General features: G+C 47.8%; 1 protein-coding gene across 1 annotated transcript in view; it reads right to left on the bottom strand.

The window, feature by feature from the left end:
• Positions 1-3,554: 3,554 nt before the first annotated feature.
• SLC7A10 (solute carrier family 7 member 10) overlaps positions 3,555-15,259 on the bottom strand; it is a gene marked incomplete at its 5' end in the record, with an annotated part of 47,374 nt that continues 35,669 nt past the window's right edge. The window contains 9 exons of the mRNA XM_085303729.1: positions 3,555-3,782; positions 4,857-5,034; positions 5,486-5,635; positions 8,400-8,496; positions 9,603-9,706; positions 9,803-9,926; positions 11,706-11,859; positions 12,934-13,059; positions 13,585-13,736. Coding sequence (XP_085159855.1) covers positions 3,655-3,782; positions 4,857-5,034; positions 5,486-5,635; positions 8,400-8,496; positions 9,603-9,706; positions 9,803-9,926; positions 11,706-11,859; positions 12,934-13,059; positions 13,585-13,736 — 1,213 coding nt within the window. The remainder of the gene's footprint in view (positions 3,783-4,856; positions 5,035-5,485; positions 5,636-8,399; positions 8,497-9,602; positions 9,707-9,802; positions 9,927-11,705; positions 11,860-12,933; positions 13,060-13,584; positions 13,737-15,259) is intronic.

Raw genomic sequence — 15,259 nt, 5'->3', positions numbered from 1 at the left:
GGGCGAAGGCAGGCGGCACCGGCGCGCCGAGGAGCGCAGCGGGCGCCGGCGGCCCTGTGGGCTCGCGCGGCCGAAGGTGGGCCGGGTTTGGGCGCCGAGCTGTGCTCAGCCTGGCGAGCGAAAGCTCGTTGGCGTGTTTATGAGTGTGTTTTAGTAACGGTACTTCCAACTCAGAGCGTTGCGTGCGTTGCATGAGACGCGCAGCGACTCCTCCAGGCTTTCTGCGTTCGCTGAAAGCTTTGAACTTGTCCCAGTCTCTTGCCTCGGCCCTGCTGAGGTCGAGCTCTCCCGGTCTGTGTGCTGGTGTGAACTGGGAACGGCCCATCTCCTCCTGCGCTTCAGGGGAGCGCTCGGCGGGGGCTGGGGGCCGGCGGCGGCGGCTGCGGGCCCGCTCGGCCCTGCGCTTTGCCGCCCGGGCCTGCGCGGCGAGTTCCCTGCGGGGGGCTGTCCTGCTTGGGAGGGGGGTTATCCTCCTGCAGGGGCTCTGGGTGCTACGACAATGCGTGCAATAATGATCAAACACATCTTTTACTGACTTCAGAGTCTGTAAAGCTTCTCATACTCTTGTAAGTACTTGGATTATCTCTTTTTCCACTGTTAAATTCTCTGAATGTTGTACTATTGCTGGTGCTAAAAGAATAAACAGCACCGAGTATGTTTCTGCACTATAGCCTACAATATTTTAAGCGTATATGCACCTCTATGAATATGATAGTATATCATATATAATTGCCTTTATTATATACGTTGCATTGTTTTTAAAGCTTTGTTCAAACTGCCTTTTTAACACCACTTTTCCTACCAGTTTTGCTGGGTAGCTTTAATTCATTTTGTACGAAGATGCCTGTGAAACCACACTGTTGAATAAAAACACTTGGTCACTTGGTTCCAGAAACGGACAGTGGTAAGGTAAGAGGTAAGAGCATTTGCTGCTGCTAAGACACAGACCGTGCATCTCTCTTTTTGCCTTAAGGTTTCTCCTTCAGAGCAGAAGAATTTATATGCAGGCTATCATGATTTATACGTCAGTGAAAGGAAAGCTAAAACACTGCAGGAAGAAAAATCAAGGAGTGCTTTAATCACTGTAGCAAGTCTATCAAAATTACAGGATCCCAAAGAGCACAACCTTTCTTTTGGAAGCTACTTGCTTTTCTCTATCAAATAGCACAAAGTCCTTGACATACTTTTCGTATCAGCTGTTGAGTTTTTCTTTTATTCTGTGAGCTTTAAAATGATAGCAAGCGTGTCTCCTTTGGGCCTTTTGCTTCATCTTTTGGAATAATCGTACGTGTGCAGGGTTGAACATGCTGCTACATTTCATTTAGCATATAAACTTATCTTTCTGGTTCTGCACACTGATTTCTGTGATTAGGAATTGTATATATTAGGAACTAACTTTTGCAAAGCCTTTTAAAAATAATTTATGGGATGCTGGAAGCGCAGATGAAGCTGCTTCTAAAAATGAAATAAGACATCTTGGAACAGCTTTCAGGGAATGGTAGATAACTCGGAGCTGAGCTCTGCTAAACCGTTCCGTTCTAAATTCGGCCTTCTGATTTGAGGCTAAATGTTGATTATTTCAAAGCATGAAAGAACAATCAGGGAAAATTTGAGCCAAAAACTGTTAACAGCTATCAGGCAATTGCTCCTTCAATTCTGTTTTTGATTTTCTTAAACAAAACCCAAGGAAAGCCATGGTAGCAGTTACAGGGTACTGTTGTTATTATTTTCACCTTTCTTGTTACAATACAGATGTGTTGTCTCAAGAACTCTGCAAAGTCTCAGTGCTGGCTGATTTCCATAGTGTTATCGTTCAAACAAACAAAATTAAAACTACACCAAGGTTTGGCAATTCTGAAAGCGATGATTATTGCTGGTACTACACTATATTTAATTTGCCCACTAGATAATAAAGTTTTTGGAGAAATTAAGCTGTTTTAGAAAATATACCGCAGGAAGGGGATTTTAAACTATGGAAAGTAAGAGACTCAGCCCTGAGTCTTGGACACAGGCAGACTGGGTGATGGTATAAATCTGATGGGTTTGCAGTCAATTGAAAAAATGACTGGACATATGTGACTTTCATTACAAACTTTACATATTCATAACATTATTTAAAATGTGGAATCTCTCTTTAAATGTGTGTATATGTACACCCAAACCACACACTTTTTTCTTTAGCTAAATATATATTTTAATCTCTCATGATTAACAGCTTTATACAAAGAAAAGAGTGTAAACTGTGCTTCTTTTTAGTATGTACCATCTGAGAGTTTGAAGAGAGATGGATAGATACTTAAAAATATTTCTCAATTAATTTTATTGGAAAGATGCTTTCCTTGAACTGGCACTATATTTTGAGTCTAATCTTAAGTGTATTGTCGAGAATATGGTACTTGACAAACTAAGAGATTAATGAATCCTTAGTATTTGTACCAAGGCCTGTAATACACAGAAAAATATTTTAAAAATTAAATTCATACGGCTGTTGCCAAGGCTACTGAATTTGATAGCCTGTATTTTCAAAAGTTGCAGCAGAATAGTAGTTATTCAAAATATTGCCTAGAGCTAGTCTATGATTTTGTATTTTCGAAAGATTCTTTGGTATGAAAATGGACATATTGCTACAAAGCAGATCTCTATGAATTAACTAAATAACGAACTAGATCTTTTTTAACAGTTTGCCACAAATAATATATGTAAAACACCTTCTAAAGAGCATCTGATGTGAGAATAATTTAGGCTTGTTACTTCACTGAACATACTTGAAATGCGGGATTTGTCTTCAAAGCAATGTGAGGTGTCACCTGACTCGTTAGCAGCACAGAGAAATCTGCCAGGCTTTGTTCCCTTTTCCCCCTCCAGGTCCCACTGCTGTACCCGCCACAGAGCCCTGGACGTTTCTTGCCTTCGCCCCGTTGACAGCAGAGCCGAACGGAGCTTCGCAGAAATGGTTCTCGTTACTTAAATGAGGTTGCTCTAAATTCTTGATGCAGAAACCCAGCTCCTTGGCTGCAAAAATATTTCAGAAACGAAGTTTCTTGAGGCTTTGTCACTACTTCATATTTTTTTTTCCATTTATGTCACCGAGCGATGCCTGAACGAGGGCAGCGGTGACGCGCGTACTGCTGGCGCGTGCCCGGCTCCGTCCCGCTCGGAGGGGCCAGCCCAGCCGCGCCAGTAACCCGCTCCGCGAACGCCCGCGCTCGCTGCGGTTCTGCTCTYGGAAGCGCGTGGAGACGTGATCGCCGGAGCCCTCGTGCCGGCGCGGCGCCCAGCGTCTCCGCTCGCGCTCCCCGACACAGGCTGCCCTAGCTGCGAAGCGCCCGGGTCCGTGCCTCTGACAGACCCGGCCGGCGGCCACGTCAGCGGCTCAGAGCTGAGTCCGGGCTGCTTTTCCCTGCTGAGCAACTACGCTGTCGGAAAGAAACAACGAGCCCTGTATTTCATATTTTATTTTTTCCTTTTCTTTTCTTTCTTTTTTCTTTTTTTTTTTTTAGGGAAAAATTAAAAGCTACAGATGCCGTAAAGGATGTAGCTCATTCTATGGGCTTCACTACTGGATCTCTAAAAACATTTTTTTTTTCCTAGAAAAACTTTTTTACAAAAATCAGCATGTAAACAAGAAGCTGCTTGAGCCTCGGAGATGCTTCGTTATTTCCTGGCGGCCGTCTCGCTTTGCGGCCGCGGCGAGCGGGCAGAAGGCAGGTCGTCCTCCTCCGCGACTCCCCCCTGAGGGTAGACCACAAAACACAGCTTCTGTCCCCAGCACGTCACGGACTCTGGGAAGAGCAAACRTGCGGGTGGTTAGTGTGGTTCCTCGAGCGCTCCGAAACCCAAGCGCAACGCTGCAACGGCGCAAGGCGTGAGCAAACGCGCTCCCGCGCGCCGGGGCCCTGGTGCACCCAGGCTCCCGCCGCAGTTACTTCCCGTTAGCAGGTGAGCGGTTGCAAGTCAAAGCACGGGCAGATTAAAACGGGGCAGCTTTGGAAAGGCCTGTTACGGGCTGCTGGCCCTGCCCGCCCGCGGAGATGCCCGTCCCTGCCGAGCCCGTGGGGCTCGGCGCTCGGCAGCCCACGCCGCCCGCTGCCGCCTCCTCGCCCCACGGTTCCCTGGGCACGCGGGCTGCAGAGGGCCCGTCTCAAAGCGCTTTTTAGCCTCAGAGCAACACAATTAAAGGCCGAACGCAACTGAAACGTAAAAGACTTGTGCACGGTTTTAATTTTGCGTGGTGGGTGATAAAGTACGGCTTTCTGATCTTCCGAGTGTCAAGTAATCCATCAGGCTGTCATGCAAGGCGATACGCTTGCAGCGTGCGGGGAGAGAAGCAGGCAGAGGAGGRGCAGAGCGCCCGTGTCATTTATTATTCTTTTTGTGATAGCTCGCTTAGGCTCCGYGTGCTTAAAGCTCTGCTGCTGCGCACATGCCTGGTGACGGGGGGTAACGAGCGAGCCGAAGGAAAGAGCAGCCGTRCAGGGTCAGGACAGGAGGCAGAATAGGCCCGGGAGCGAGGGAAGCGGTTGCCCAGGTGAGCGCGCCAGGCAGCCGTGAAAACCAGACTCCTCGTTTCCAGGGAGGGGGCCGACGGGGCCGCCTGCGTCCGCCCGGCAGCTCGAGGTTGCGAGCCAGGCCAGGCAGCACAAGCCCCCCGTAACGCGGGCTGGGTGGGCTGCGAGCGTTCTGGCTGGGATGTTTTCCCGTGCAGAAGGCACTAAAGGCTCCGCAGCGCTTGCAAGGGAAGTTGTGTACAGCGGTCAGTCTTGCTCGAGGTGACTCACTGCCGTTCGTAGCGCTGCAGGCGTCGGAGGGTAAGTCAAACCCCGCGGCAGGCGCGCGGCGTCGCGGTGTGCACTTACCTATTAGCCTATTCACACACTTTGGTTTGTTTCTCCAGTAGACGCCGAGAAAGAACACTGGCACTCCAGTTAAAATGATAATGAGTCCAACGCCACAGACGACGGGCTCCGAGTATAAGCTGAAGATCAACAGAAATGCCCAAAAGGCCAGGTAAGTGGCTGGGATGAGGAGGTTCACCTGTGTGGAGAGAGCAGAGCAGAGCTGTGCAGGGCGGTCACGGCGGCCGGCCGGTGCCCGGGGCTGCCCGCAGCGGGACGGGACGGGCGGCAGTACACCTGCACCACTGCAGCCCTTGCCTGTCCGAAAGTGCTAGCCTTAAACCATCACAGTGAAGCACAGAAGGCAACCAAAACTGAGGGAGTTGGGCACAATTTTAATCCTATGTCTCCCTGCATGCCTCCCTCCCTTCCCTCCACCTCTGTCCTCCTTTCCATCCATTCTGGCAATCTTACTTTTAGCCAGGGTCTGTCTTTGTATCTTGCTTTTATACTGATGCACTTTGGAATGTTGTTTGAGACCTTAAAATATCACTACATACAAAAATAAATGATTCTTCAAAATCAGATAGAGGACTTGGTGCAACTGTCCCACCCTTCCCACCCAAGACATTTAGCTTTGATATTTTCACCTTGATAGGTCTGAAGATCTTGGGTTTCTTCCAGCGTAACACAATCAGGCCTATAATTGTCACTCCGTAGCAGAGGTAGTTAATAAATGATACATAGTTAATTAACGTGTATGTGTCTCCAACRAGCATGATGATGACAGTGGCCAAACACTGGAAAGAGAGAAGCATAGCCTTCCTTGAGTCCTCAGTAGCAAAGGTAGCTTAAAAGCAATAAAACCACCAACAAATAAAGTAGTTAAACTTTTATTTATAGCCCCTGCTGGGTGTTGCTGTTGCCTCCTGTGGTTCTGTGTTTTCTACTCAAACTGTGCCACGGAGGTCTAGGGCTGACTGGAAACGGTGGGTTATTCTAATAGTCCCGAAGTCAGAGATCGAYGGACCTATTTATAGAAAATCCCTTGAAAGTGCTGTGCCAAGCAGCTCCGCGAGCCGCGGTCGTGCCGTGGCGGCTGTGCCGAGCACAGAGCTGCCCCCGGGAGTTTTCCCCACGCAGGTGATGAACACGGCCACCCTTGGGACGTGACCATCGGGGAGGTGGTGCGGGAGGCGGCAGCCCCGCGAGCACCGTGTCCTGCTGAAAGCCCCTGGACGGGGCAAGCAGGTCATTCTTGGCAAGATGCTCTTCCCAGCCTGGTGCCCCAAATTCCTCCACCCCCCCCACCCCCAAGGACCAGGAGTTGTCTGCGCTTTCTCTGTGAATCTGGTGTCGACTTCCCTGTGCTGCCCGTATGAAAACGCTCACAGTATTGGCTTTCGGTGACTTCCCTCCACCAATTTGCTACGTGTTCTGAAAGCTACTCAACCCTATGATGAGGTCTTGGGGCAAAGTTCACATTGTCTATTATGAGAAAAGAGGRATTTCTTGCAGGCTATCACTTGGTGGTTAGCGTGCTACCTTGTTGCCTGTGTGTTATGAAGAAGGAATGCTTCACCCTTTCCCCCGCAGACCAAAGGCCAGTGCTGCAGATGACCCAGCTCGTTAATCTCCGGAGCGTGAGCAGTGCCAGGGAACCGGCAGATGGATGGTGGAAATTTCTGTGCGAGACCTTGTGCTTGCTCGACTTCTGATGGAGCCRGTGAGCCGCTGGGAGGTGGCTCAGGGTGGAGGGGCCGCTCCGTGGGTGCCAGGGAGCCGGGCCGGGCGGCAGRCTGCCTGGCCCCACGGGGGCTATTGCAAGGGTGCCGCATGTGCCCTGCGCTAGTGGCCAAAGCCCTCCAGAGGCACGTCCGAACCGCTCCCGAGAGCTCACACCATTTGCCTCTGGGTTACTCCAGGCTCTCTTTTTTGCTTCTGCCCCTTTCTCTTAATTAGCTGTCCCATAACGAATGTCACAGGCTTGGGGTGTGTGTGTTCAACATCTTGCAAAGTCCCACTACAAGATTCATTTAAATTAGCCCAGAGTTTTATACCAGTGTCATAGCTGCATTTCCCTGCTTTCCCCTGGAAGCTGCATCGTGTTACAAGCGCACGTGACCCTTTCCCGTTGCTGCCGGCTTCGGTCGCGAAGGTGCTCGGCGCGACGAGGCTGCTCGCAGAGGCGACGGTGCTCGTTGGAGGTGCGCAGCGCGCGGGCGTCGCACCGCGGCGCGGCCGGGCTGCAGGGACGCGTGCCGCTCCCCCCGCCGACGGCACCCCCACCGTCTCGTAGAAATCACTGATCAGTACCTCCCGTYGTGAAATACAGTTAGACGGGTTGAGTCTATCTATTTTACATTTATCTTGGAGCTTTGATTTTTTTTGAGAGGATTAGTAAAAATACAGGTCTCACTGGGGATGTTGAAAAAGGCCTTTCTTGCTGCACAAAAACACCCCCTTTCTTAATGCAAATGCTAAGTGTGATTCATCAGAAACCAAAAAAGAACCTGGTGTATTAATTAGGTTTGCCTAAAGTCTGACCTAATTTGCCATTGTAACTGGCTGCGGTATATTATTTTTATATTTCTATTTGTTAAGAAATTAATATTTCATAGCAGTGTTGTTATACTGAGGTGCATTAAAATACCTTCAAGTGATTGATTAACATGCAGTGTTGGTTCTGTAATTTGCTCTGTAATTTAAGGAAAACGTTCTGAGCAGGCTGGGAGGCTGGCATATGTCTGATTTATCAGGCTTGTTCGGAGCAGGGAGCCTGCTCGTGTTGTGGCTGTTGTGCAGCGAAGCAGCTGCTGAAATTCAGCCTGTTATTTGAGCTGATGTGTTTTTAAGGCCAAAGAAAGGCTGGGCTGCCCGTGGAGGTGTCTGCATGCATGGCGGGCAGAGGAGCTGGATGCTCCCCCGATGGCTGCACGGGCCAGGTTTGAGCACCAAGCCCAGGGGATGCAGCTATGAYGTTGCTTTGTCGTAAAAGTGGAACATACAGAGGCTTAGTTGGTGAAATTAAGCCTGGGCATATTGTGCCAGAACTTCTGCAAGCACTGGGAGAGGTGTGTAAACGGCACCTTTGTAGTGCAGGTGAGCCCAGGTCCTCACCAGTCTGAACTCAGGGCAACCTGGCTTCAACAGAGCCTGGATTTCAGCCAAATGCCCTGGRGGAATTTCCTTGCTTATGCCATGTGGGCAGAACTGCAGCATCAGGAGCTACCTTCCTCTTCAATGCTTTTTATCCCATAGTGCAAAACGTCACCTTTTCTAACTACACTCTTGGTAAAGTATGTAAACCTGTGTTTCAAGTAACAGTTTCTCTGAAGCATCACAGGGGTGCTTAGGAGCGAGGCAGATTACTTAAAGGCTGATGAATGCCTCTCCTGGGAATCACTAGGAGCAGCTTGGCTAAGCGTCCGGCAGAGCCCCAGGCCATGTGGTGCTCCTCCGGGGCAGCCTGGCCCASAAGGCTTTCCTGTCTCCAGTGCCCAGGGAGTGGGATCTCCTCGAGTGCCAATCCCACATGGGGGTGAGCAGCGCGCAGGCACTTACGCACACGAGCAGGGCCGGGATGGGTGTGCAGTGCTCCACGTGGATCATGGCAAGCAGGCTGGGCAAGTGGCCTTCTCGGGCACCGGAGAAACACAGCCTGCAAAGAAGAGCAAGAATGCTAAATCCACCAGGCATGCAGCAGCCATGTCGCTATCTAGCTGTACATGTTCTCTAACCTTAATCTTCCAAAGAAGCGAAGGAGCCCCTTGGAAGATGTAGTCACTAGATGCTGGCATGAGCCTGAAGACACCACAATTCATTCCGTTTTTCTGCTACAGACTTCCTGGGAAACCTGGCATAAGTTATTTAAACTAGACCCTTGAGCATGCTAAGCCTCTAACTGCTAACGTAATTTGTGAAATCAACTGGTGTTCAGTGCCCAATCTCTGCTGAGGCTGCGGACAGAAATCTGTCCCGTCCYTGTCATTGGAACGGCCTTGTTATCCAGTGCAGGGTAAGTACAGCGAGGCTGTGAGGTGATCAACCCTACACAGCTAACACATAAAAAATCTAATCAAAAATATTTCCATGGTCAAAAGGGTTATGGCTAAGGTTTAACATGCCTTAAGATTTTATCTTTAAATGCATAGCCTGTTACATATGCACTCAGATTTGTTGCATCTCACAACACTTGCGAAAGTGTGAAGATGAATAACTTTCACAGGGTACTTTTAAGAGTTGGATGGTTTCCTGAAAAAAAGTAGAACTTTTTCATTAAGTCCAGAAAAGTCAATTAATACAAGTAGACTTCTAGTCACACTATCAGCAGTGTGGACTCAAAACACCTTGACTGAGAGGATTTTTCCAGTGCTGGAATGATGTGTCAGTAATTGGGAACAGAACCTGGCCCTGCAAATCCTTTTTGAGTTAAGTGTAGCTTGGCTTGTAGCTACTGCAACTTTATTGATGTAGAATTACATTGGTTCCATTTTAAAGCAGCGTTTGACTCTTGCTGTGAATTATTTCACATCTGCAGACACTTTCAGTAGCTCGTAAGGGTTATTTTGCAAGAGATTCTGCAATTCAGTATTACATTCGCTGATTGAAACAGAGCAATTCATAACTGAATGTATTCAACATGCCCAACCATGATCTCACGTTCTATAACATCTAAAATGTCTAACTAGCATTTCTTTAGCAAATTAAATTAAAACAGCCCCTCCCCAAATTAGATAATGTTCATAAAATTGTACTCCATCTAACCTTGATGAGGTAAAAAGGTATCCATTTATTCCTCCAAATGTAGATAGGGCCACTGAGACTGGCATAACCCAGGAAAAATAGCCCAGTAACTTTTCACCAAATGTCTAAAGCAACAGAAGGCAGAGAAACTGAAATATACTGCAAAGCACAGAACTGAAATCAAAGTGTATTTTAGACATCCAGGGAATGGTTTTACTTACTACCGCCACAGCGTTGGAGGACAAGAGCTCTTGGGGTGACATGGCAGTGAAATATGCAATGTTGGTGAACGTATACACAAATGTCACCAATGGGATGGATATGAATATGGCACGAGGTAGGTTCCTAATAAAAGAATTAGGAGGGTAGATAAGAACTTACAGTCAAACACAGCTAGAGCACAACAAGCTGGCACAGCCCGGGGTCGCTTATTCCCCCATGTAGTTTAATCTGCTGTTTCTTGTGCAGCTACCGAATGAGAGCATCGCTTCTGTGTCTGCTTTGGGCAGCAGTGTGACTCAGAGCAGTTTTGGGAAGGCTAAAACTGTCACAAAACTTCATGTCTGGTGAGTGTCGCTCTCCAGACATGACAAAAGATACCACAGGCTTACATTGGGTTGGGAATTTGGATTTCAGGCAGCATGCTATTTAAAACTGAAAAAGCTGTTTCTCAGTAGGTAGTTTCACWCCAGCTATGGAGTGAAATGCCTGGTTTTGCTTTATCTTCATCCACTCTGAAGAGGACCCGGCTCCTGTCACTCAGGTAGTTGCCTTGGCCAGTCAGGCACCGTAAAGCTCATTCACCGTGCAGCACCATGGTAATTCACAGTGCTGAAGAGTTACTTAATCTCCAATCCAGGGATCTTTTTTAGAGGTGGATGCTTAGACTGTTCTGTATTTAAAGTGGTAATAGTTTTTTAATCTGTGTGTCAGATAAGGAAAACATTAATAAATATGTATTATAGCCTGTTTGTTTTTGAAATGATTTAGTAAAACTGGGATTTTGGGGGGTTATTTAGTTACCTCAAAGGCTGAAAACTAAAAAAAAGACCATTCATTCTTTTTTACTTCTCAACTGAAGCAATGTATGCCTTATTTAAGTTGTAACTTTTCATTATTCGGTTTTGAAATTGCAGTAGTCCATTAAAATGTTAGTGTTTTATTGAGGGAACACATTACCACTCTTTCTCAACCCTAAGATTTCTGGACATGCACAGCTTCATACCTGTGAACACTTTACCACTCATTTGTGTGAAGGCACATGTAGCGCTGCTTGGAAAACTGCAGCWTTAATTTATTTCCATCCAGGCTGTTTAATATCTTAAATTCCTGCTTGTTTAATTGCTGTGCTCACTGAATGCCCAGAAATAACTAAAGCTCCAGGAGCTGCTCGTGGCATTCATCATTCCACTTTATCATTTCAGAAATTTTAAAACATTTGAGCTTTGCTTTACTAAAGTAAAAATCACTCTCCCTCAGGCTTTTCCAGCCTGCTGGTGATAAATCATTTCAGAGCCCATTGCTGAGTGTGTTATCACCAGCCAGCCCGCTGCTGCTGGCCCCAGCGGAGGGATGCCGGCAGCCGTGCTGCAGGCAGCAGCAGCAAAGGCAGCTTCAAAAATTTGTCCTAAAAGTGGGACGAGGCTGGGAGAGCAGCCTGCCACTGCGCAGTAACTGTCTATTCTGCTCTTTCAGGTGTTTGTGCAAGATTTCCTTTTGTTCCCTTCTAGTGAAAAAACAAAACCACTTCCAGTATAATTCATTTTTTTTTCTTACAGCAGGGAGTGACTCTCTCTATAGATATTTGCATGGTATCTTAGCAATGGTTTACTTTCTACTGTGGAAGCAATACATCATTTGATAGTGCCATAAGGATAAGACTCAGTCCATGGGGTGCTCTGACTCAGTTAATGCTGTGTGCAATATATTCTTAGTTTTAGTATGGCATTTCTTTAAGTTAGCTCTTATCTGGTCTAATTGAAAAAATTCTCTCTCCTTTAGATACTCCTTTCCTACAGACATGTAACAGCACTGTCGCAATTTATTAAATGAATGATATTAACAGATGGCTCCAGTGTCTCAGCKCTTCAGAAGTGTTTGGATCACACGGAAACAGATACTTGCCTGCGGGGATCAACTAATTCTTCTGTCACGTAGTTCAAGAAGTTCCAGCCGCTGAATGCGAAGGAGCCTTGAAGGAAAGCTAGGGCTAAATGCCCCACTGACGGAGTCATCCAAAAGTTGAACGCGTTGCTTGGTGCCAGTTCCTCGTAGTTTCCTGTGTGCAGAGCACAAGCGAGAGGTTACGCCTCCCCTTAAAAGCACTGACAGAGACCCTGAGAAATAAGACAGGAAAACTCTCTTTTTTGCGTGGTGCTTGCTAAAGTAGATTAGTGACTTTGTCTTCTTCGTTCCCGCACTATGGTGGGCTTCGCCGCCCCCTGGCCGAGACCCTACACCAACCATCACCATCAGAAAATGGCTCCTCGAAGCTGCAAGGTCCTCACTGCTTTTAATGCAGTTTTCTTTTACAAGAATTTTATGTTGTTTAGTAGAAATACTGAAAAATAAAGTATCTATGGGGCTGGATAATTTGTCAAAACTSTGGGACTATTATCATTGAGAAAACAAGATTTCTGCTTTCCTGTAAATGTCATATTTCATCTTTCTTTATATGACTCATCATCTACATGATAAAAACATCATGAGCCTTTTGTGTTCTGTGCTTTTCATTAGGTTGATGAATCAGCAAGGCACATTTTTTCCTATTCTTAATTTTCAAAGTGATTTTTTGAAGGAAATTGGACTATTCCTCTGCCTATGGTGAGCCAGGTATCTTCCTGAACTGGACTCAACATCACTTATTCAGTGTAGACCCAGAGCACTTTAAAATTTGAGACCTTGCAACTGATCACAAATTTTCTGCAAGTCTACTGCACTATATCTCTGACTTGTTAGTGCAGCCCTGTATTCGATCAGAAACAACAATGCAGCCCGGAAAGTAGCTCATACGAGGAGGATACGGATGATTTTTCTATTGTCTCATCCCTTTGGTGACGCTGTATCCTGTGATCATCTATAGGACACATCTGGATTTCACCTGCACTTGGGAGAAATCCTTTATCCCTGTATTGTGAGCTTTCAGCGGGGCTGCCTGTGCCCACTGTGGACAGTGGTGGGCTTTTGGGGGAGCCTGCACCCCACTCCCTGTGAGCACCCAGCCAGAAATCCTGGATTCGTTCCTGGGGGTTTGTATAGGTGGAAAACAAYGTGGCAAGTGCACTGAGTCTGGCAAAGTCAAGTACGTCAACAGTACAGTAGCAGTGTTAAAGCTGTCTGTGTTGCCGAGTACCTTTAAAGATCTGTATGAAGCCCACAGTAATTATAAGGGCCAGGGCTAGCAGTTTTCCCGCAGTGAATATATCCTGAATGCGAGTTGCCCATCGCACGCTGGAGCCATTCACCCAGGTCAGGAGYACTGGAGAGCAAGAGACAGAGATTAGTGAAATGAAATTATGCCTATTTAAGAACGCACATTAAAGGCATTGAAAAACACAGACTGACACATACATTTTTACAGGGAGGTCTAGGCTGGCCATGAYTGAGGGTGAGAAGGAAAATTTCTTTTTCCTAAATAATTAATTCAGAACTGGTGGCATTTTGCACTTCCTACACGCTCCCATTTGCGAATATAGCGAACCCTAGGAGCAGCTAAAACTCCGGGCAGTGACCCCTGCCAGGTGGCCGGCTGCGCGAGGCCCTGATGCCGTGAGCCTGTCCTCGGGGCCCAGCAGCCCCCTGCGTTTGCAAGGGGCCACGGTCTGGCCCCAGCTTGTCCTTTGCACGGGAAGCTGCCAGGGGAAATCGGCACCGGGAGCTTCCCAACAGCACCACGGCCACAGCCGTCTGCCCGTCCCGTGGGGGAATTGGTCTTGGCTTGTTGCTCGGCTGCTCCTGGGCAAAAACAAGCCAAACTCTGCGTGCCCGARAAGTAAATACTCACATAAACACACCATGGAGAGGATCCTGGAGGCGTTATAGGGTGGGATGCAGTTTGGGAACACGGGCTGCAGGACGTAGTTTGAAAATGTCAATGCAATGACAGCCAGGCTGGTGGGGTACATGATCAGCACCGCACTCCAGAGCAGCAAAAACCTGGAAACGCAAGAGAAAGCACAAGAGAGCAGTGCTGCAGGTGACACGCAGACGTGCCGCAGGTGCCACCCAGCTGTGCTGCAGCTGTGCTGGCTCGCACAGTCCCAGGCCAGAGCTGCTGTCCAGGTCACCCTGAGCTATCACTTTCTTGTGCCTCTCCTCACCCTTTTTCTTCTATTCCCAGTGAAATTTGGATTTTAAATTAAACATTTTTAAGCCAAGCACAGTTTAGCAATATATCGAACAGTGGGGATGATTACCATGGGGAACGTTTTGACTTAGCGTTGTGTGTCAAATTGCAAGCGCCTCCGCAGGCTAGCTGCTGCCACGGGGCGGGCGTGCTCCCGCAGCGCCTGCGGGTACGGCGCTGTGCAAGGGGCGGCCGCGGGGAGCAAAGGGGGGCAGCGCCTGCTGCCAGGCGTGGGGCTGCCCCTCGTGCGCCACGGCTCCGCTCCTGCGCCGCGGGCACTGGGCTCGGCCCGGCTGCGCTCCTGGCTTCAGCTGCAGCTCAGCACCGGCGCCACAAACGAGGTGYTCTTGGAAATACAAAGTGTGAGTTTTCTTGGTCCTCACTCGGTGAAAGGGAAAAAACCATCTCTCTAGTAAGAGCAGCARTGGACTCAAGTGTTTTAAAATACTGTTTCCTTCTAAAATATTATAATTTCTGTGGTGAGAAGCAGCTGTTGCAAGAAAGTAAAATACTTCTTGCCATACACATATGCACACAGATGTGTGTATGTCTATATACATACATGTACGTGTGTGCACTCCTGTTCATTCATAGATCTGCACGGATGTAGTGCACAGGATGCACAGCACTAATGAGAGTCAGAAATCAACATTGCCAAATAAAATAATGTAATATCTAGGTTATGTTCAGCCTTCCCCATCCTGGATTGCCCTGCTCGTGGCCAGTATGCTTTCGGGGGGCTGGCCCCTTAAATTTGGGCAAGGGGGCAAGGGTGCTCCTTGGGAGTTGGCTTGGATTGCTGCTGCTGCTGCTGCTGCTGCTGCTGCTGCTGCTGCTGCTGCTGCTGCTGCTGCTGCTGCTGCTGCTGCTGCTCTTCTTTCCTTGCTGGTGAGTGATTTTTGGGCTGGTTACTTTGCTTGCATTTGTTGTTTCTGAGAAGTATGAGGAAATTTGATGATTTCTTTTGCTTATTAACTACTATGGAGTTAATTTGGAGAACTGTTTGACATGATGCAAGAGTTGGCTGCTGCCCCAAATGGCACTCTTTCTTTTTTTAAACACATTGTTTTCTCTTTCTTTTTACTTTTTTGAGTGATGGCTTTCTCTGGTTTCCAATGTTTTTTATTTTTAGTTCAACAAAGTTTCCTCAGGTGACTGACTGCTGCTCTGCTGTTTACTGCCAGTCACCACTTCTGGTAGCTCTGAAGACCCAGGGCCAGTCCCAGGGCAGGAGTCAGTGGGCTGGAGGAGTTCAGTACAAAACACAGCGCCCCACAGGTTCAGCTGCTGCAGACTAGTATGACTAAAAGGCTGAAATAACTCTTTTTTCGTA

The sequence above is a fragment of the Rhea americana genome, unplaced genomic scaffold (assembly GCF_003343005.1).
Source record: "Rhea americana isolate MKP2758 unplaced genomic scaffold, rheAme1 scaffold_20, whole genome shotgun sequence".
Lineage (NCBI taxonomy): Eukaryota > Metazoa > Chordata > Aves > Rheiformes > Rheidae > Rhea > Rhea americana.
This window is presented reverse-complemented; position numbering and strand designations above follow the sequence as displayed.